This window comes from Pezoporus occidentalis, unplaced genomic scaffold (assembly GCF_034315485.1).
Source record: "Pezoporus occidentalis ecotype Australia unplaced genomic scaffold, CSIRO_AGI_Poc_V1 ctg330, whole genome shotgun sequence".
NCBI lineage: Eukaryota > Metazoa > Chordata > Aves > Psittaciformes > Psittacidae > Pezoporus > Pezoporus occidentalis.
Genome location: NW_026915269.1, coordinates 181,268 through 203,579, shown reverse-complemented (window position 1 = coordinate 203,579; position 22,312 = coordinate 181,268). Strand labels below are relative to the sequence as shown.

Here is a 22,312-nt window from a genome sequence, read left to right as displayed (position 1 = left end):
CCTATTCAGATACCCCGTGCTGCTCACAGTGGCCAAACCCAAATAACAATCAGCCAAGTTACACAAAACCCTACAGCAATGGGTAAAGCAGAGGCAAAGTAACAGCCTAGCAGGTACTTCCATCAAAAAGTGTTATCCCCAAAGAACTGCACTTCAGGACCCCCCCCCCCCCAGGCTCCAGTTCAGAAAGGGCATCCCAAGGCAAAGAGAGCTTTGACAAACACCCACATTTAGTCCCGTGCTTTCATCACACATTTCACTGGGATTTAAATGTTGGCTTCATTTATGCACACTGAACTTTCCCAGTGCCCCACTGGATATGAGCCAGAGGAAATGGCTTGCAGCCTGCCCTGAAGAACCAGAGCATTTCACCTTTAACACCAATGATTACAGCAGTTTAAGCAGTTCCTAAAGGCAGTGATGCAGTAAGAAAATCCCTTTCCATCACCATTCCCTTTCAGGAAGGGCTCAGAATGATAAAGTGTTCACCCACACAACTGCCACAGGCAGAGTTTTGTCAGGTGCTGGCACAAGTCCCTCTCCAAGCTCCAGTCTGTGAGGATTTCTTCTTCCTTTACTATGTTCTTACCATGGAGCTTTGAGCAACCTGGTTTAGTGGAAGGTGTCCCTGCCTGTGGCAGAGGGTTGTAACTGGATGAGCTTTAAGGTCCCTTCCAACCCAAATCTTTCTATGTTCACATTTCAAGCATCTCAAAGGTTATTCAATTCCTACCTAGACTGACAGGGCTGTGTATCCTCGGAGCAAGTACTAAGCCTGAGAACTAATCAAGGGATGTTGGAGCTCCCTGGTAGCACTGAGCAGCTACTCCACTGTCGACACCAGCTGCTGCTTGCTGGTAGTTCTACATCCTGCCAGGAGACAGCTCTCACACCAGCACTGCTCCAGGAGCCTGCTTGTGTCTCCAAGGGCGCACCTGCAAACAGAGCAGCACACACAGGGGTGAGTTTAACCACTGGAGTCTTTCTCTAGCCACATTTCCCAAGGAAACTGGAAATAGAGACTCCTTTGGCTATCTCCATGAGGTGATGGAGAGGATCCCCTGTGCTCAGGCAGCAGCATAGTTGGGGTAGCAGAGCTAGAAGGTATACAAAAGTGTTAAATAAAACCTTTGCAGTGCATAGCTGAGATACCTGCATGTGCCCAGAGTGAGGGTGTATTTGACTCGGGCTGAAGGTCACGATTCAGATTTCCCCTTCTATGCTTTGTTTTAATCAAGTCTGGGGCTTTATGAACTGGGAGGAGTAGAAGAATATAGCAACAAGAACATAGCAACCACACATGCACAGATATACTGTTTTGTGGACAACAGTTTATTACACAATGAGTTTTCAAACAAAACAGGAAACTGTGACAAAGTAGTAGCTAAACGTTACGGTACCAGGCCATGGGTCAAGCTGTAATGCACCAGGTGTGAGTCACAGGACAGTTAATGCACAGGTACCTTTCAGTCATCAATAAATACTTCACTACTTGGTACCCTGCAGGAGCAAGGAGACAATCAAACTCCAGCTCCTTTGCAGGTTACCTCAAGCATTGCTGTCCCTCTGATGTAACTACATTAATATCCATGCACCTAAATGCACCTTCAGCCTGAAGATTGACACATCTTGTTAATGATGCAAACATTAACAAACCTAACGTGTCTGTTCTGACCAAACCATGCAACCTGGGTATGTAAAGCAGTTTGGCTGAGCAGAACTGACAGAGATCAATAGACTCTGCAGCAGGTAAAGAGCCTGGCAGCCAGCCCAGCCTGGGTCTATCCATTGCCCTTGTTCATCAAAGCACCGTATGGAAGTCACCTGCCTTTCCATAGAGGATCAGCTTCCTCTGGAGGTGCCTGGACCTTCTGAGCAGGGTTTGTTGTCAGCTCTAAAGTCACCACAGAAAAGCAAGGGCTGTGTCCAGGAGCACCAGCTCTGGAGAACCCCAGTTTCCACTCACCTGGCCTATTCACTTTCAGCCTTCCTCATGCCTTGCTGTGTGACTACCTATCCAACGCTTCACGTGCTGTGAACAGGCCCTTTTCCTCACATCTCCACTTAGTGTTCTTCCAAAACCTGAAAAACCACCTTTCCAGAACTCAGAGCAGTAAAATCTTCAGTGTCTTTCCTATGGGAAACATTATCCTACCAAGAACAATCCACCACAGCATGAACCTGGGACTTTGCTCCCTCTGACCATTGTAGTTCTCTAAAAGACAAGAAGCAACTCAGCTCAGGTTTGGTTTTCCTTGCACAGCTCTTCATCCATTTGTCAGCTGCTGCCACTCTGGACCTCTGACCATGGGAGAGGAGAATGCAGGCAAAGCTGACTGTCAGCTGCATCCAAGGGACTGGAATGTCAGTGACTGATCCTAATACATACATGAGGAAGGAAAGAAACTGAGGCTTGAAGGAGACATATTCTTAACACTGGAATATTAAACCATGATATCTTCAACCTCTGTAAAAGCCCCCTCTGCTCAGTTCATTTACATTACGTGTCATATACTCAACAGGAGGCTGCTACAACACGTATGAACACATAAGACCTTACTTGAGTGCAGGATGTAAGAAGAAATCCATGACACTGAACAACTGAGGCTGAAAGGAGAAAGGCATGTTTATCACTCTGGGGCTAATGGAGTTTTTAGTCATGTTATATGTCAGAAGACACGGAAATTCATTTTCCATGTCACATCACAGATATTGCTGCTTAGAGAACCTGAGCTTGTCAGAGAGAAGGAATTCCAGTTCAACAGTATCATCAGTGGTCTCTACTGGTACATTACTCTCTTCCACAGGGGGTTGGCAGTTCCCTACTTCATGCCTTGAAGCTAATATCCCATTGCAGGAACACGCCTCTGGTTGTCTGATGCTGTCTGAGCAAACATGGTTTGGAAGGTAAATGCCTGGGCAGGAATTTGGCTGGCAGTGACTAGGGAGGAAGTATTCAGTTGCCACTGGACTCGATTCCATGTGATTAGGAAAACGATTATTGGCCAGGCAACAGGTCTGGAGGCAGTTGTTGGTTTTGAATCCATGATGAAGGCCCAGTTTAGCAATAAGGGGCTTCCCAACATTAACTTCCTTTCTTTCATCCATTGTATATTCTGTTCCTGGGTACTCATAGTGCAAGCAAACGGTGAAGATCAAGTGCTCCTGCAAAAGAGGAAGGAGGGAAGAAAAAGTTACACTTCTTCCCCAGATAGACAACACAGGAAACACTTAGAGCAGCACAGTCTTCTGCAGAAGAAGACTAACCTTTGCAGGAGCTAAAGACACGTATTGGGCAAGACTTGTTTACTGAGGACCTCTTTGGGGTGTTGGCTCACCTGATAGGGTTTATTTATAGAGGCACTTTGATTATACCAGCTGCCAAAAGCACTAGCAGTGAAATACCAAGTGATGTCCAGCAAAGGTGTTCATGACACAGATACAGAGATAAACTCAACAGTGCCACAGTGTCCTGAGGAGAACCTCATGCCCAAGAGCACAAGCTGTAATGGAAGGAGATGATACGTAATATATTCATCTCCTACTAATGACATGTAAGATGCTGCTCTGCTTCAGATCATCATCCTACAGGGCACAGTAACATCCCCACAGAGGGCAACAGATGATCCTCACAAAACTAATCACCTTGCCAAAGTATAGGCCTAGGAAATACAAAGTGCTCTGTACAACAGTGTCAGGATTGCACAGGCATTGATGAATAATCTATACTAACCCTTAGTTTCTGCAGTGAGCTTAGCCTGGTGTAGAGGCAGTGCTTGGGAAGGTCCTTTGAGACTAAATAGCTTCCAGTTTCCTCAGGAGTTCCTCTGTTGGCCTCTTTAGGATCCACATCCAGGTCCTTTTGCAGGGAAGAAAAGATGCAGTTTGACACGGACAAACCACGGGAGGGAGATCACCAAGACAGCAAGAGGGAGCACTTACTAGTGCAAAGTCTGTAACGTAGGCTCTGCAAACCACTATCTCAGGTGGTTGCTTTACTATCCGTGTGTAGATGATCATGACGTTGGAAAACTCGGCTGCAAACCCCAGCTGGATCTGAACTCCACACTTGAATTCCAGGTACATGCTTTCTGGAAGCTCTGCAAGTAAATAACACAAAACTTAACCCGTGTGTTTCCTATTTACGATGGGTTTCAAAGTGTAGACCTCCTCTTGCCCTCCTCTGCCTGTCACTACAGACACTGCCAGAGAGCTGCCTCACCTTCATCAGAGAGCTGCCTCATCGTAGACATACCTTTATACAAATACAAAGGTTATTCTCTTCCCAAATTCCACATACATTCTCTCCTATGCATGGCTTAAAACAAACCACAACATTACGTCTTGGTAATCTTTGCTTTGCATTCCAGTCACGTAACACAGAAGAATTAAGGGCTGAGACCACAAATGAAAGCCTCCATCTGTGATAGATGCTGCCTCCATCACCAGTTCACAAGGAGACTACTGGGAGCTTATCCCAGGAGGAGACGTCATACACGTCTCTCTTCCTCTTCCCACCAGCACCCAAAAGCAGACTGTCCCATACCATGAGCTTTGGCCCACTGGAGGTTCCGTGCCTGGCTCTCTGCAGAAGATCCAGTCTGTTGGATGGGATCAGTCAGTGCCCTCTTCTCAGACAGACTGCTGCGGATCTCCAGAGCCTGCTTGCCTTTGGTAAGGTGACACTTGCCCATATCTAAAATGAGATGCACATAGTTAGTTTCAAAACGAACACTGCTGAAACTCTAACTATTGAATACACTGCTGTGGTTATGCCAGTGTCAGCACATCCATAAAACCATGTCGTTTTAGAAGCATTCATTGCTCAGCTATTCATCACTTCAGGATATAGCAGTGTGCCAGGTGCCTGCAGAGGATTTGTATGTGTCCTACTCAGCGTGCTCACATGTTCTTCAAAACCAGCCCCAGCGGTATCCCAGCTCTGATTCAGTAAGGTCCCAGTTCAAGTGACTCATTTCAAGCATGTGAATAAACCCATTGGAGAGCATTTCTAAAGATCTGGAGGCAAGCAGGGTATTTTTGGAGGTTGGAACCAGATGGTCTTTAAGGTCCCTCCCAACCCATTCTATGATTTAGGGGTCAATATCAGTTATTTAACATCACCACTGATGATTCTTATGCCAAAGGCACCTAGCAAGAACAGCACTGCCAGCAAGCACTGACCATTCACATGAAGGCTCTTTACATGGAACACTGATTGTGAACAGTCCTCTGGAACACTTTCAAATGGCATCAGCACACTCCCAACACCCAATATCTGGTAATAGTGACAGCAGTGGTTGTCACACTGCCTGACAGATAAATCTGTCTTTCCACTTTGAGGTCAAGGATGAGATAAGCAATAGGTCACACAGAACATCTCCAGCATGTGACATTAGCCTGGCAGTATGGACAAAGCAAGAGGCAGCTGGATTTTACTCCTGCTTTGAATAGGCTGACAAGGAGAACGTGGGATAAAAACTAAGGATGTAGTATATACATTTACTACTGATGCTAAGATGATGGGATTGCAGGGAAACCACAGCAGAACATCACCCACAAAGAACAGAACCTTACACACACAGCTCTTTGTTAATGCTGCAGCTATTCCATGCTTTGAGCACATGTTTGCACAGAAGCAATACATCTCCCCTCAACAGTTTTCACCTCAGCGCTTCTCCCATCAGCTATACAAGACAATTACTGAAGCAGGCATATTAAAACAGTGCATTGCCCTTTATAGTGCACTTGTACCTTTGATTATCATCATCACTAGAGCACTCTTTGGTAGGTAGGACTCAGTTGTTTAAATGAAATGGAAGTGACTGGACACTAAAAGAGTGATTTTTATGGATGGGCAATTTAAATCTAAATGCAGAAGGACACTCAGAACAAAGAAGGTTCACTAAAAAGCAGAGGATAAAATTGATCAGTATTAAAGAAGCTCAAATCCCTTTATAATATCATGATCTTTGTTAATGTGCTGCCCAGCAGCACTCGCTTCTTGATAAAAGCTGCTGTTTAACAAAAGAGCTTAAAGCAGACACTTAAGCTGTTAGTAAATGGAGGCTGAGAAGAGTGCAGGAAGCTGGAGGAGCTCACCTTCTGCCACCTCATCGAGCAGCACAGTAATCTTCTTGTCTTCCAACAAGCGATCCTTCAGGAACTTCATGAAGATTCCATTGGCCAATCCTGACTGCTGGATTTCAAAAGCTTCTGCTCCCTGGCACCTGTGAGATCAGCAGTGTCAGACAAGGGAAAACACTGCAACATCTGCATGAGTAAGATCAACATGAGGACTACGGGAGTAGTTATGTTGGGAATGGGGGAAAGAAACCCCACAGTTTGAAACCCAGGTTGTGTCTAAGGCCAATCTGCTCTGCATGTCCATTTGCAAGCAACGCATCGTGAGGAGAATTCACTTACAATCAGACCACAGACCAGAGCTGATGTCAAACTACTCAGATTAGTAGAGAACTCCTACAGGTAACCATGAGCAAAAGATCAGGAAACCTGCCCAGCTGTTCCTGGTTTGCTGAATGCACTGGTGTCACCCTGGATCTGCATGGGAACACTGGGAATCATTGCATATGCATTTCCACAGTCAGTTAGACTGTGGAATGATTCAAAGAAAGGAAAGAGAAAGTCACAGATAGGGATATAAATGAGTGGTCTTTAACACCACAGTTAGTGTTTTCCTGTGACAGATTAGCTGTACAATCACTTCTGGCTTCAAACCTCTGTGGCACAGCAAGAGAAAGATTTCCTTACGTGGCATATCCAAAGACAATGTTGGCTGTAACCTTCAGAGCATCCAAGATGAGAATCGTGTCGTCGTATTCATTTCTGCAACAAATGGCAAGACAGGAAAATACCATGTAGCAGACTGCAGTTATTCAAACACCAGCCAGCAGAGTTCAGAACAGTACTTCTCTTTCTCTTCTACAGTTCTGCAGTGAATCCTGACAGCTAACACACAGAGATCTTCATGGAGACAATGTGCAGACACAGTTGGGTATCACACACTACCCAGATGAGGGCAGGCTGCACTAACCAATCGAGTTTGGCTAAAATGGCTTCAAAAGTGATTTCTGATAACCAGGCAGTTTAGGGTGTAACAAAACCTATAGGAGTTCTTAGTTTTACTTGGGTTTTGGGGTTTTCCCCCCACAAACACAGCATAACATAAGGCTTATGTAGCCATACTTTCACAGCAGACTGGGAAGCTGAATTGGGCCATTGGCATTTCATTAGCAATGACATTTAAAACATTAAAACATTAAAGCTGCAGCAATTTTCTCTTGCTAAACATTCCTCAGGGACCAATTTGCAGAAGTGCTGAGTGAAGAGTGATTTCAAGTGCAAGTTGAAGTAGTTTCTTCATCTGGAAAGAAAACAGTGCTTTGTTTAGAAAAATCCAATAACCCAGTTGGGTTTGAAGCTCTAAAGAAAGATACAGCATCCCCAGCATAAAACCAGGGCACAGAATCAATGCCTCTGAAGAGATCTAAAAATAAGCGCTTCATTCGAGCCCTTCTGTCAAATTGATGTGCCTTTGATGATACGGATTCTCCTTCCTCCCTGTAATGATGAAGATGGTTAATGGTGCAAGGGGACAGTCTGATTCTTCTTCAAGATGCCCGATTCTATGATCTCAGTTTTATTAGATAAGACTGATGCTTTCTAACCTTTAAAGAACAACAAACGAAGATGAAATAAATGTCCTTCAGATCAAGAAGCAAGCGTCTACCCATGCAAACAAAGCCTAATCACCAGCTTCATGCTTCCATCCAAGGCCAAAGGCAAAATAAGCCTATGAATGAATCCCACTGACTTTAAGAACACTTGGTTTTAACGTGCTGCTGCAGTGAACTGAGCTTCACAGTTGGTTCCCAAACTACAGTCATTACACCCTTTCACGAGGCAAAACCATCCCTCAAGCACCCAGTGTCAGTCCTCACTATTCCTGTATGATGGGACTGTACCTTTTCCGACACATATCCAGCAGGAACACATTCAGTCCTGTCTCCTTCTCCTGCATCCGTTTGAGGATGTTCTGCACACACAGGCAGTTTGCAGAGCGATAGGGATTTGGTGCATCAATAGGAACCATGAAGCTGTTCCCATAGTTTTCATAGCCGTGGCCAGCATAGTATAACAGACCTGAGAGTTCAAAACACACGTGACTAAAAACACAGCTCAAGAGTACATTGAATATTTTAGCATGTCAAACACTTCATGCATATGTGTCTGAGGGAGATTAACTTCATTCAAGCTACTCCAAGCAGGGTGTTTAATGCCTTTGTTAATACAGGAAAGAAGGGGAACCACATTAACATCAACTTCGCAACACAAAGACACAACAAATTAAAAGATACCAAGCAAAAACCTCATGCAATAGGATAAATGAGATATTGGCATCAATATGTATGTCCCTACAAAACCTGAGTATTCAGCCCTGTGCTTTGTAAAGGAAACCAACCCAGAACTACAGCTCTGCAGACCAAGCCTTTGGTTCTCTTTTCCTTCACTTCAATTCTTCACTTTACTTTTACTTTTACTTAAGCCCTCAAGTCATTAACAGCTATGCCAGGACCTTGCAAACTGCTCCATTCAATCAACAGGGCTGAATTCCTGTTTATGGGAAACAGGCACAGGCAAGACAAGCGGGCAGCAAGTCCATGCAAGGGAAGTGGTGGGATGCAAGGCTTCACTTGAACAAAGAGCCTCAATCCAGCTACCAGAGGCTTGGGAAATGGCAACAGCTTTATTCAGTTAAAAGTCAGGTTTTTAAAGGGCACAGAATTGAAAGTGTATCATTACCTGGAGGTGTTCAAGGTTGGATGGGGTTGGAACAACCTGGTCTAGCGGAAGGTGTCCCTATTGGAACTGGATGAGCTTTAAGGTCCCTTCCAACCCAAACCAGTCTGACCCTGTGAATAACCTGAACAAATAAAGGTACTATTGGGCTATTTATAAGGTTCAAATGGTTACCTGAGACTAGGTAAATTCAAGAGAGTTAAAAAAATGAAGGTAAGCACCAAGTGCATGAGGGATGTCAGGTCCTAAGTTAAAAGGAAACAAATGTGATGTCCACAGAGTTTCGATCTGGACCCAAATCAAGGTTGTATTTGAGATTCTACAGATCAGGTTTACGTTAGATTAGTGATTGGACTGACTGAAGAAAATAAGCCTCTAATATAAGTCATGAGTATTTCCTCAATGAACAGAAATAGCTCAGAAATAACCACCACACTTCTTCCATATCCTTGGCAGGTGACTGTGCTGTGCTTATCTGATGAGTACCTGCAACAGTTAAGCTGCTGAGCTCAAGATCAGAAATAAATCTCTGCATACCCAAGGCAAGCACAGTAAACATGTTTGGAGGAACTCATTAGACACTTCGACACCATGATTTTAAGTAGGCTCAAGTTCCTCACAGACGTCAGCATCTAAGTGGTATCTGCCTCTCTCTTAAAGAAAGCAGCCTAACAGCTATTTTTAGCCCTTAAATAGATGGGTCTGTGCTTTTACCCTTTGTGGAATACAATATTTATTGCTCTTTACCTTTAGAGGAACATAAACTAAGACATCAGAGGCGAAAACCATCATCACTTTGTCTCTTCTGGAACATTTCTTATCTGAAATGCCACTTTCCTGGCAGTTAGCAGGAATTACAATGTCCTGTCGAGCATCAGGAATATGTGTAATAGGCACTAAATAGAAGTAGCCACTATGCCTCTTCTATTTGGAGCTGTGCCCACTAAAAAAGCAATAAATCATCCTCTATTTGTGCACCGACAGCATCTTTTATACGCCTGAAGCCATTAATATCCAGGAAGAACAAAGACCATTTACACTGAAAACACTACTCAAAGAATGCTCTCCTTACCTTCCAGAAATGCCAGCCTGCTGGAAAAACACAACTGCAAACATAAGCCTTAGAAGAGCTTTGCTATGGGGCTGGTGAGAAACTCAAAGCCTGTCAGTACTAAACTCATGTCCATTAGAGACAATTGTTAGAGAAAACAACTTGGAAGGTGCAAGACCCTAAAAGCTCACCCCAATGCATAAGCACACCTCTTGCCAGGGCACAGAGAGAGACAACGGCTATCAGAGCGCCTGCTAAACCTCACCGCCCTACTTAGCCTTCGTGTCGTGCGAGTTTTGGCTCTGACATAAATACCCAAATGTCAGCTCAGCCAGTTCTGCTCAGGCAGAGCATCAGGTAACACTGCAGTGAGAAAGGCTCACTGAGAAACGATCTGACCTTGTGTTCCACAACAGAATCAACTCGTGTTGTCTTGGGAGGGCGCTGCTGCAGGAATCGTGCTGGTGAAGCAGGACAGGTGGCACAACTTTGGGGTCTCTGTTCTACATCATTTCGGGTGGCATTTATGCAACTTAATGACCAACCAGTGGCAGCCAGCAGCACCCTCCTCAAAGCCCACACCAGAACTTCCCTTGCACTCCAAGCCAGGTCATTCAAGGCCTTTCCAAGGAAGACATGAAGGTTTCTGCTCTGAGCATCAACCCCACAAGCTCTGTCTTGTGCTTTGACTCTCAAATAGTCTGTAAGGGATAATGTGAGTTCTTCTCTGGTTTATTCTACTTCTTTGAAGTGCACAGCCACAACTTACAGGAACTACACTGTCATTTACATAAACAAATTTCTTCTCAGTTTGCTTTGTGAAGCAGAAATCCAGGTTCGTACAACTCCCTGTCAAGGGCATCATGGATAAGTCTGTGCTTGCCAGGCTGGAATCACAGGAAGGATTAACCTCAAACCTTGGCACAAAGGAAGAGGGTTAAAAGACGTCCTGTTCTCCTGCCCTAACACACCTCGTATCAGAATGCAGCTCACTGTAAAGGCAGAGAAAAGCCTCCCTCTGCCTCTGTTCTTTACAGAGCAAGGACTGAGAGCAGAGCAGCACTTCCCAGAGAGAAGAAATCCAGAAGGAAAGAGCATTCTGCAGGCTTCCCAGCAGAATGGCAGGGGCTGAGTGCCACCAGCAAGCCCAGAACATATTCCGTATATTCCATGCTGTTCCCCACCAGAAAAGTAACCCAGCCATCCAAGGATGCCAAGGAATTAGTCAGCCCTACCCAAACCATCATCTGCAGGCATGGGAAGGGAGGAGGACAAGGAGGAAGATGATGTTGAAAAGCTCTCCTAAAGGCAGCAAGGACTACTGCCCAGGACTACACCTAGTCTTGAAAGCTGTGTAACTGCAGTGTACAACCACTCTACTACTAGCTTGTTTCCATAATACACCAGTACAGTCAAAGGGCATGCTGGTGGGTGTTTTTAACTTTTCCTATTCTACATACATGCTATTTATCATGAAGTCTGTCTTGCTATCACTCAGAGTGAGCTGGCAGAGGTACACACCAGATGTGTGTGTACTTGATGCATCCCAAACCTGACCTGCTTCTGGGGGGTATCACATGTTCTTACCGTACACTCCTTTGTCCAAGAGGAGCAGAAACTCATCCACTGCATTTCTCATCTCGGGCTCAGTGAGATCCAGCAAGGAGACAACTTTGAAATCCAGCTGCCTCAGCAAGTTGGTCAGTTCATAGACATCCACCATGGGAGCCTTGAGCTGGGGATGGTTCCAGTAGCTCATATTCCCTATTAACAGGGCTACCTTGTCTGTTGCTGCAGAGAGAAAACAAAACCAAAACAACATCAGGTTTATATATTCCATGGGTTCAACTCCTTTAAACTGAAGTTGCTCAATTCAGGCACAATTATTTTATACAATTTTAAAGCACAGCTCCTGAATTCCCCCACGCAAGAAGACATTTCATGCACATGAAAGTTCTGATGGCCACTAAACCTTCCCCAAACCCTCACATTTTCTTCTGCTTCTTAAAACACAGACAAGGATCCACCACACACAAAGCACCACTTTCACATCTCCATCTTCCATGTCCCATCTCTCTCTAACATGGTACAATTAGGGGGAAACTTTTACAGGTCACAAGTAAAAAGTCTTTTCCCTGTTTGTTAAGGCTTCTTTTCACTTACGCTCCTCTCACACTGAGGAACGTGAAAGTGGTACAGCTCTGACAGAGGCCAGCAGCCTCTCCACCTGGTTCAGCATCCAGAACAATATGCCTGAGCACACTTGAGTCTACCATGCAAGAATTCAGTTAAAAACCCCAGCAGCTATTCTTCCCAACATACATATGTTACCCATCTATCTTTATCAGCTTCAGCTCAGCATCAAAGCATCCATGCTGAGGAAGAGCTGAGCTTGCAGCGACACATCCCCTCAGCAGACTGCCTACCAATCCTTTCTATCACCCCACCCCAATACCACCACCTCCAACTGTCCAAGTATTCAAAGTAAGGGAGGAACATGCTGGCTAAGGCCCTGGCCAGAGGAATCTGAAACAGTAAACTGAAACAGATCAGAAGTTGTAGACACTCCACCGAGTCACTAAAAATACTGGTGCCCTCACCACATTTTACTCCTGAAAGGGCATGCAAGCATTAGAAAAGGCTATAAAAATACACAGAAGTCTCTCTCCCTGCAGATATTTATGTGTTAGTCACAATTATTTCACCAGCAGTGGCAGAAAAAGTCATGTTCTGAAGAAAAAGCTATTTCCTAGATGTGAAACATGTATGTTCCTTACAGCTACAAACTACTTACCAACAGGTCTGTGATCTGCCTGCTCTTGCAGCTCTGCTTGAAAGAGATGGGAAGAGCAGATCATCAGTAACTACAGTCATAGCTGGAGTGTCAGAAATGAACTGCATGTCCTGTACAGCCACAGGCTATTGGCACTGCTATGCCTCATATATTACTGGCTTAAGACAAGAAAATGCTCTTTCTTTTTGTTTTGGTGGGGTTTTACCTGGTTTCCTTCACCCTCTTTTCCAAGCTTATCACTCACCTGGTTTCTGAAGATCGCTGAGGTCTTCTGTGAAGAAACACACCAACAACATCAGTTTAAACAAGAAGAACCAATTATTTCATTAATAAAAATATGAGGGATTATTAACAGAAGCCAAAGTACCTTTCTAAAATACTTCTGGCTTTGCATTTCTGCAAATCTAAAGCTTTCATATGATTATTCCACATGCAGAGAAGAGAAAGCCCTACATCAATCTACTAAGCTCTCTACAGCCTTCTAATACAGTAGATCTCAACAGAAAAGGGAGAAACCCATTCTGTGCCTCAGTCCCACAGGCATGCAAGCAGCTTGAATGAATAAGGAACAGAAGCACCCAGATGTGTGAAGGACAGCAACATCCTAAGCAAGAAATCTTTGTAAAGCCCAGATTCCAGATACAATTGTCAAACACTCTGAGCTACCACAGGCAGGGTATGGCCAGGGGGGATGCTCTAAGCAGCCTGACATCTTTATATATGATCCCCTGTGATGTAAATACTCGCTTTAAGATGCTCAAAGGGATGGTGTCAGCACTAAATTCTTCCTCCCTATTACAGCAGTGCAAAGGAAAAGAGAAATTGTCCCAATAAGGGTGCTGGAAACAGCTCTCACAGACAGAGCTGACAGTGGAACTGCTCTATCCAGCTCTCTAAAGTCATCCAGGTTCCTAAATACCTTCAGCCTTTCCTGCCAGGATGTTGCCTCCTGAGCCCAGCCAAAGAAATCTCAACATCTTCCCGTGCCACTAGAAACAGGACACAAACCCAGTGCAAAAAAATCAACTTGAAATACTACAGAAGAAGAAAGCAGCTTGGTTTTCATCCCGTGTGCTTTAGATCGTGGTATTAAGGCAAGAAGAGAGAAGCACATGCAGAAGGAACACTGCATCACACGTTAGTGATTTCAAACAGACTGAAGCTCTTAACCCACGCATGCTTTTCAGCAACATGCCATCATCCCCATCATTTAGTCTTGCAACTGATTCACAGCTGAAGATGTATTTACCTTCTGAGCACTCCACTGCCATAGCTTTCCTTCCTTGGGTTCAAGGGGGGAAAAATTGGAAGACAATTGCTCTCAGTTGTGAGAGTGAGCACACAAAGTGGGACAGAAAGTCACTTCTGAGCTTCTCTGCAGTCTGCCTCATTTCACAGCAGCAGCAATCAGCACTGACCACAACACTGTGTAGTATTACTAAGCCCCAGGAGTACTAAACTAGGCTATTTCTTAGGATATGCAAGAATTTTCCCTATGAATTATGCAATAGGATGATCTGGAAGCTGCACAAACAGATCTTTGCCTCGTTAGCTTACTTCAAATACAGGCACTCACACTAGATCATGTTATATTCACTTGTTCTGCTTGCTGTGAATAACCTCACCTGTCCTCATTGCTGAAGGACTCAGTGTAACACAATTTGTACCTCCAACAAGGGTTTATAGGCTTAGGGAAGGAACTGATACATCAGGTAACCTGCATCAAGCACAAAAACTCCTTACCTATAACAACTTCTATCTTGTCGCTGTCCTCATCTTCCTGGTCATTGAACACGTGACACCAGTACGTCCCTTGATGCTCCACATCCACATAAGTGACCTGCACAAGCATTGTCACAGTCATTCCACCAGACCCCAGGAGAATTCCTGTCTCAGTTTCATTTAATCCCACTTGCAAGAAAGGGTAAAATCTAAAAGCAAAGCCTGACCTAATCCAAAACTGCTGACACCCTCATTCCTCAGTGAGCAGAACAGCACATGCCTCCTAGCAATCCACCTCAGTTGCTTGAGATGCCTTAAGCACTGAATGCAAGAGCTCATACAAATCAGAGTGCTCTGCAGGGCTTTCACTCTACCCATACTTCATCTGTGTCATGTCCCAGCAATCCAAAGTACACTATAGCCTTATATCCCATGACTACAACCTGGAATATGCTCAGGATTAAAACCATGCACCCAAGAGCCTCAGAACATTATAGGAAAGGGACTAAGAACCTCCAGTGAGCACTCCCATACCAGGTAGCCAAGGCTATCCATTAACTTGTTTTCCTCAGGGAAGCTTTATGTGGTGTTAAGCGGTTATGCACTAGTCCCCAGGACTGGCCCCTAGTAACTTACCATATAGACATTTTTGCTCCCATTTGCCAAGGGAAATCCATTTCTGAACCACTGGTACTGAGGAATTGGGTTTCCAACAGCTCCGCACTCCAGCACCAAAGCACCCCCCACTGCCAGGCTTTGTGCCTGAGGCTGGACACAAATGCGCAGCTTGTTCCCAGGCAAACCAGTTAAACTCCCTTAAAAAGTGAAAAAAGAGAGAAGAAAACAGGAAAGAAAGGGTGAGACACCATATAGGCTAATAAGAATTGATGATGTATGGTCACATCTTCCTGTAACTCCAACAGGCTGGTTTAATAGCAATGAAATTCAGCTACTTGTCCCTGAGGAGTACACTAAAAACATCAGCCACTGCCATGACCCAAATAGAAATGTCTTGGGGAACAAAGCTATTCAGAACACCTTAAATGCACTGAAGACTCATCCAGCTGCTGTGATGTAAGTTTCCATACATGATAAAATTCATCTTTAGGACATCCCCCACACAGAGGAGTGCTGCACTGAGATTTGTGGTATCCACGTATCAGTTTAAGTGACACACACTCCAGCAAGCCCAGCCCCACTTGTAAAGGTCCCACCAGTGATCTTTTCTCTCAGCTGCAAGGTCACTCATCTCTGCTGTTAGACTACATGTGCAGACACATGCTTTGTCATCAGGGCTGTTCGTGACTGACAGCCAGAGGGTGATGACATTTTCCTTTGCACAGTGAAATAAAGGGAGGCAGTGATCCAAGTATCTCTGTTCTACCAGTGGCTGAGATGCTTGGTGCATCATAAACTTGTGTTTCAGAAGTTGTAGTCAAACAGGATTAGTCTTTAAGGACAGGAACACAAAAGTTACAGGTAGTGAAAGATAACATGAGATTGAAAGATAACATGGTTTCTGTCTCCCTTACCTGCCATTTACAGGCCCTTGTTGGTACATCCTGTTGTACCACTCTCAACACACACTAACCAGCTTGTCCCTGTATCTTTTGGGATCGTGTCTGGCTGCCTCAGTGGTCCCAAGCTCACAAGACAGCTTTGGCAGAATGGAGCACGACTGAGTGCTCAAATAGAAAGCAATGAAAGAAGAGGAGGAGAAGAGTATCTGAAAAAAGAAAGCAACCAAAAGGGAGCAGGAAAAGGGGAAAGACAGACAGTAAGCAGCTGAAATGGAAGATTTCATACCTAGCCATCACTTACAGCAGTGGTATTGTCAGTATTGTCTAGTTCAACTGAAAAACCAGCAATCCCAGGCCAAATGTTCCAGGAGACGGAGAGTGTTCACTCAGTGCAAGCACTACGTGCCCCCCTTTAAGTCTCCTTGGTAGGACTCCAAGAGGGGAAATTACAGGAAGGAGCAATCCATCCTGCCGCTCATCCTTTCACCCATTACCAAGGCCTAAACACAGTAAAATTCACTCCCACTATAGTTCCTGGCTGGCCAAGAGTCATGGAACATAAATCAAGGCACTAGGCTGTGGATATCTGCTGCCCTTTAGGCTCCAAAACTCCTGTCACACGTGTGAAACAATATACTGCTGGTTTTCCTCAGAGATTCTTTGGAAGTAGTCATTATAAGGTTATTCATCTCAGCTTCCTGGTGCAAGCAGCAACATTTAAACCTGCAGGTTTCTAACTGAGTAGAGCCTGGAGTAGAAGCAGGAAAAGCAGAAGAAATCATTGCTTAGATAAGGGACTGGGAAGATGTGAAAAGGTCACCCTAAGTGACACTGCAATAGCTTTTTATCTTTTACCAGAAGAACAGTTCTCTCTGTCTCTTTTCCTGACATGAGTAATTTTTCTATGTGGGATGCAAGTAGAAAACACCTTTGACTCATGACAAGAGATGAAATAAGTACTCTTCACAGCCTGAAGGCACTGCAGTTGAGTTCTAGCTCACGCATCTTCAGGCCAATAGCAAGCAAGTCCAGGCTGCTTAATGAGGGAGTCTAGAAAGTGCAGGAGTCAATGCCTGTGTAATACTCCTGAGCATTCTGTAAAGCAAACAACAAAGAATACACACACCAGAAAACCCACAATGGAAGCAGAGCTGTCTTCAAGCCAGTGCCATAAATTCCTATGGACTTACACAGTGCAGCTCAATTACTAGGGCTCTTTAGGCAGGTTACACACACCTGACTGTTAGCTGACTGTTGATAAACCTCATGAAATGCAATTCCCACCAAAAAGACTCAGTTTCACTCAAGTGTTTCTTCCTCTCGTAAATTTATTTCAGTAACTTGTTGGCCTGCCTTCACTGTTAGCTGGGTTGGTTATATGAAGTTGTAAAGAGTGCATTAGGCTGTGTATGGTTTTCATCAGGCCTCTTTCCCATCTGTGCAAGACAGCAACAGGGAGCCTAGTCCTACACAGACTTTCAACAGACAGGGGGTTGGCCACTCACCATCAGGTGTTCCCTGGAGATGACAGACTTCCAGGTGTGCCCAGCGACTGAACACGAAGGAGGATGCACTGTTCACTCGGCAGATGTAGAAGCCGGAGTCGTTCACACTCACTGGATTAAAAACCAACTCTGGGGAATTGCCATTGGGAACCTGAGGTACAGGTGAACCAAGGAAGAGGTTTAATCTAAACCTGGATCAAACCTGGAATGCTTATTTCAATGCCCATAGCACCAGCCTCAGCACCTTCCCTTGATGAAAACTTTGGGATGAGGAAGTCTTGTTCTGTGTCTTTAAGTAGCTTGGAGATAGGCTTCCTTATAAAAACCATTCAGATGCCTCTATTTAAGACACTTCTGAGCTTTGAAGCCTGCCAAAAAGCTCTTCCTGAAATCAAGAATTTTTACCTTTCTCCACAAGTAACTTGGAATGATTTCTTAAGCAGCGTTCCAACCCGAGTGTGTGTTACATTCAGCTCTAGTCTTAGGATATATTCAACTATGATCAGGGAACTGCAACAGTCTTTCACAGACAAAGAATTTTTTACTACCTCTATACTTCCTGTCACATTCCAAGATTAGCCTCCAAGGATGGTCTGAATATAAGGAACCACCTTATTGTTTTACATATTGCTAGGGTTCTTACGCAGCATTTCTTACACTTCTATTTTATTAGTATATAGATCAATCTCCTCTCACTGCAAGTAAGTCTTTAAAAAGGTATCATCCCAAATCATTCCCTATTATTTCCACCATTAACCCCCCTGTATTCTGTATCAACTATTACCTCTTTCTCCTGCTTGAACCACTGGTAATGCACAAATGGGTGTCCTGTTGCCCAGCAAGACAGCTTGACCATCTGTCCAGGGAGCACTGATTGAGAGTCTGGCTGCACAACAATCTTTATCGCTTTAAAGAAGAATTTACATACAGGAAGGTTATTAACAAAACCAATCCCACTACTGAAATGTGCATTTAAGCTGTTCTTTGAGCAAAGAGTTTCTGTCATTAAACAGATTTGGAAAAGAATTAGTTTGTACTGTGTATGCATACAGTTCCTACTTGTTATATGGCTTTGAGACATTCAGTTGTTAGGCTTCAGATTAAGATTAGGCACAGCCTGAGGATGGATCAGACGAGTAAGAGTTTAACTACAACGCAGTATGGGTTTCTGTTATTCCTCATGCAGCCTCCCTAGCCAAAACACTGCTTTCAGTGTTGCATCTGGCTTCTGTAGAGCACAGGGCTGGGGTTTTCTGTTGCCCACGTGCAAGGTAAAACTTTCCACTTCAGATTTGAACTGCCAGGAAGGAGCATGAGTGAAATTCTGACACCGGTTTGATATCATCCAGTTATTTTCTTAACCTCGACCATCCCAGAGATCTTGTTACAGCATGACCCAAAACCAGATCCACTGGTACAACCAAGGTCATCAGAAGAGGATATTTTCCTAACAGAGAATTCTTGAGGAAAGAAACTGTAACAATGTGATCAATGGCTGAAACCTGAGCAGAAACCCCTGTGGTCTTTGTTAATCACACACTTTGTCTAGCAGGGAAATGGGCTCTGCTAACCTCCTCCACACACAATCCTATTCTGAAGTCATTGGTCACACAGGCAGCTACTCCAAAGCATCCATAAGACCTGAAAATTCCTTGTCTCTCTCTAAAACAACTTCCCTCTATACCCTAGCCCTGAAGATGACAACCTCAGTTCCTCACTGAACACTTCCTCTGCTGTTTTTCATAAAGGGAGTGTGTTAAGCACCAGCTTTGAGCATGACCATCACCTAACATTAGCCAAGACAGACAGGAATGATACTACTTCATTTGAATGGACAGAAAAACGAAGATGAGCTGCTTTTTCCAAAGGCTTCCACTTTGGTTCAATCCCTCCTCATCCACACAACTAACACCTCCTAGGAAAGCAGATGAGCAAAACAAGTTCTCTGAAAGATCAGTATTCTGCACTCCTTGGAAGCATTACAAACCAGTTCTAAGAACCTGATTCATAGTTTCTTCACAGTTTATCTTCCTACCATTCATTCAATACTCTACAGCTACTTCCTGCAAAGCATCGCACAATGTAATGGTTCAGGACGAAAACCTCCTGGCTCCATTTTTGGAAAGGTTACAGAGATACACAAATACTTCTTCATTTGCCTTGGAAAAGGCAAAGCTCAAGTTCTGAGCTCCTAATCTTCACTATAATCCAACTGCTATGTTCTTGGCTCACACACCAGTAAACATCTGCAGTCATCTCTGGAAATTCAGCCTCAGTTACTCTCATTGAGGTTGAAGTGCTCAGACCTGCCTGCAGAGGAAAAGCACCTCTCTGCTCTCGTCTCAATCACCACAACTCCTGAAGGCGGCACAAGGGCCAGGCTGTAATACCACAAACTGCACAGTAACCCTTTTGCCTCCTTAGCCTGGGAGAAAGCTCGCTCTATTTCATTCATTTCCAGTAAGAAACAAGATAAAAAAGGGAAGGAAAGGCCAGAGAGGTGACCCAAGATGCCACAGCTTTCTCACTGCCAAAAAGGAGAAGCTTTAGAGTTATTATTACCACTATTTCATGTCTTTATAGGAAGAAGCTTTTCCATGGAGTGAATTCAATGTGACAGGAAAGTCTCTAAGCTCTGAGAGACAAACAAGGGCTGGGACTTGGTTCTGGGAGTTGCTGATTCTTCAAGAGATGCTTTGTATTGCTGCAAACAAAGCGTGTCGCAGCTTGTAACAATCCATCTCTGCCACAAAGGTACCGAAGTCGTGTCCCCAGAAGGAATACTCCAGTGTTTCCAGTTGCAGGAAAGCACAAACCGGAACTGACCTGAATGGCTGAGGCACTGGAGAGCCTCTGTGTGCTCCAGGGCCTGCAGGAACTGCATGAGCTCCACCACAGTGCAGCCACGATCTCCCAGGAGCTTGAGGAGACTCCAACTGGGACTTCCTTCTGGCTCCAGCACTTTGAGGGAACACTGCTCCAAATCCAGAGGGCTGCAAAGTAAGGGGAGAAAGACACGTAACAGACCTCTTTAGTGCTTCTTCCTCACAAAGGAGCAGAGTGAAACCCACAGGTGGGAAATTCCCAGTTGGTCTGAAGGTATCTGCAGTATTTCCTGCAAGCTCTGGGAGTTCAGCAACACCTCCACAGACTGAGGGCGGTATTAGTGAGCCGCGTGCTGCAAGTGATGCTTGCACCTAACAGTTCTGACCCAGTGTACTGAGAGATCTTCACTTTTTCACTTCTGACAGCACAAAAACGAGAGCAGCACCTTTCACTCTCATGTGCCTAATTCAGAAGCAGTAAAGAGTGAGTTAGAAACCAACTTGAAAGCCCAGGAAGACTTTGATTTTCAGAGAAGTTATTAAAACAAGCGACTGCTGCAGCTTAACTGATACACAGAGTGCAGTTATCTGCTTCCACACGTTCCTCTCTGGGTATAAATATGCAGAGTCTGGAATCTGGGTGTTAAGCCTTCTTTCAATCAGAGCAGATTAAAATAGCACAGGTAATAAGGACATGAATAAAGCTATAGAAGGGAATGCCAGTTTATGTATTCCCACATTAATCAATGTTTCTTGCATTGGCTCACATGGAGATGAGAGATTTCCACTTACCAAGCACTTCATTGTATTTCACTAGGTAATACAGGAACACACAGCCCCAGGCCTCACAGAGGGGTCGGGTTGTAGCCCTCGGGTTCTACTTCTCTATATTAACAAATACAGTTGTAACAGAGGAAGGACACAGCGTATATCCAGCGCTGCACTTGAAACACCTCATGGTTTTGAGGTACCACCCTCTAAACCAAACCCGAAAAGCCACGGGAAGCGACCTACAGAATGCGACCTGGGAAGAAGGAGCTGAAGAGAATGGACGTGTTCTCTGTCCGGCTGCCTTCCCGCGGAGGGACAGGGATGCTTCCCAGCTCCAAGAGGGCAAAGCAGGATGCTACGCTGCTCCTACTCTGCTATTTCTTCACTGGAAGCCCTCCATCAAACACCTCCCAGGGACGGGCCATGACTTTACCTCGCATCCCCTCCACCCCCCCCCTTGCCCAGCGCCGGTCAAGGATGCTCCCGCTGCCGCAGGATGGAGGTCTGGGGCTCTGCGAGGGACAGCACGGCCCGGACAGCCACGGTCCCGGGCAGCAGCGGCAGCAGCCGCCGTTCCTCGCCCGAGCACAGCCCCACAGGCACCGGGCAGCAGAGCCCTGCCCCGGGCGGCCGCATCACCCACGGCCCTGCTGCTTTCGGCTCCGGAGGGACCCCGCGGCTTCCCCGCCCGGCCCGGCCCCCTCACCTCAGCCGGACCCTGCCGCTGCTCCCCGCCCGCTGCGCCAGGTCCCGCCAGCCCTTGCCGGGCGCCGCTCGGTCCAGGAGCTCGCTGAGCCTGCGGAGCAGCGGCGGGGCCAGGCCGCTGAGGGGCAGCGAGCCCCGGCCCGGCTCCGCCATCGCCGCCGCCGCCGCCGCCTCCGCCTCCGCCTCCGCCCGCCCGGAAGGCCCCGCCGCGCGCAGCCGCCACGCGCCGCGCCGCTTCCCGCCCTTTCCTGAGGGGAGCCCCGGAGTGGGGAAGGCGGCCGGGGGTGGTGCGAGGGAACCGGGGATGGTGCGAGGGAACCGGGCCGGGGATGGTGCGAGGGAACCGGGGGTGGTGCGAGGGAACCGGGCCGGGGATGGTGCGAGGGAACCGGGGATGGTGCGAGGGAACCGGGGATGGTGCGAGGGAACCGGGGATGGTGCGAGGGAACCGGGCCGGGGTGGTGCGAGGGAACCGGGGATGGTGCGAGGGAACCGGGGATGGTGCTGAGGGAACCGGGGATGGTGCGAGGGAACCGGGCCGGGATGGTGCGAGGGAACCGGGGATGGTGCGAGGGAACCGGGCCGGGGTGGTGCGAGGG

At 45.9% G+C, this 22,312-nt stretch overlaps 1 protein-coding gene across 6 annotated transcripts; it reads right to left on the bottom strand.

The window, feature by feature from the left end:
• Positions 1 to 1,311: 1,311 nt before the first annotated feature.
• Positions 1,312 to 21,888, bottom strand: MALT1 (MALT1 paracaspase). Of its 6 annotated transcripts, XM_062629334.1 has the most exons (17): positions 21,715 to 21,888; positions 20,239 to 20,405; positions 18,197 to 18,318; positions 17,413 to 17,563; positions 15,024 to 15,202; positions 14,409 to 14,505; positions 13,915 to 13,947; positions 12,910 to 12,936; positions 12,666 to 12,698; positions 11,459 to 11,662; positions 7,986 to 8,163; positions 6,772 to 6,846; positions 6,103 to 6,230; positions 4,547 to 4,696; positions 3,943 to 4,100; positions 3,734 to 3,859; positions 1,312 to 3,165 (listed from the first exon to the last, which is right to left on the bottom strand). In XM_062629334.1, exons 1-17 carry the CDS (start codon positions 21,864 to 21,866, stop codon positions 2,704 to 2,706), a joined length of 2,442 nt encoding a protein of 813 aa, XP_062485318.1. In that variant the 5' UTR covers positions 21,867 to 21,888; the 3' UTR covers positions 1,312 to 2,703. The 6 variants fall into 6 exon arrangements, with proteins under 6 accessions (XP_062485318.1, XP_062485320.1, XP_062485319.1 ...); XM_062629336.1 differs by lacking the exon at positions 12,666 to 12,698; XM_062629335.1 differs by lacking the exon at positions 13,915 to 13,947.
• Positions 21,889 to 22,312: the final 424 nt, after the last annotated feature.

What these genes read in the sequence shown, in the direction of transcription:
- MALT1 (XM_062629334.1), bottom strand. Translation starts at nt 21,866, where the DNA reads ATGGCGGAGCCGGGCCGGGGCTCGCTGCCCCTCAGCGGCCTGGCCCCG. An exon ending in GGAGCAAAAATGTCTATATG is followed by an intron (nt 14,506 to 15,023) that starts GTAAGTTACTAG and finishes ATGCTTGTGCAG; the next exon opens with GTCACTTATGTGGATGTGGA. An exon ending in CTTGGACAAAGGAGTGTACG is followed by an intron (nt 8,164 to 11,458) that starts GTAAGAACATGT and finishes TTGAACTCTCAG; the next exon opens with GTCTGTTATACTATGCTGGC.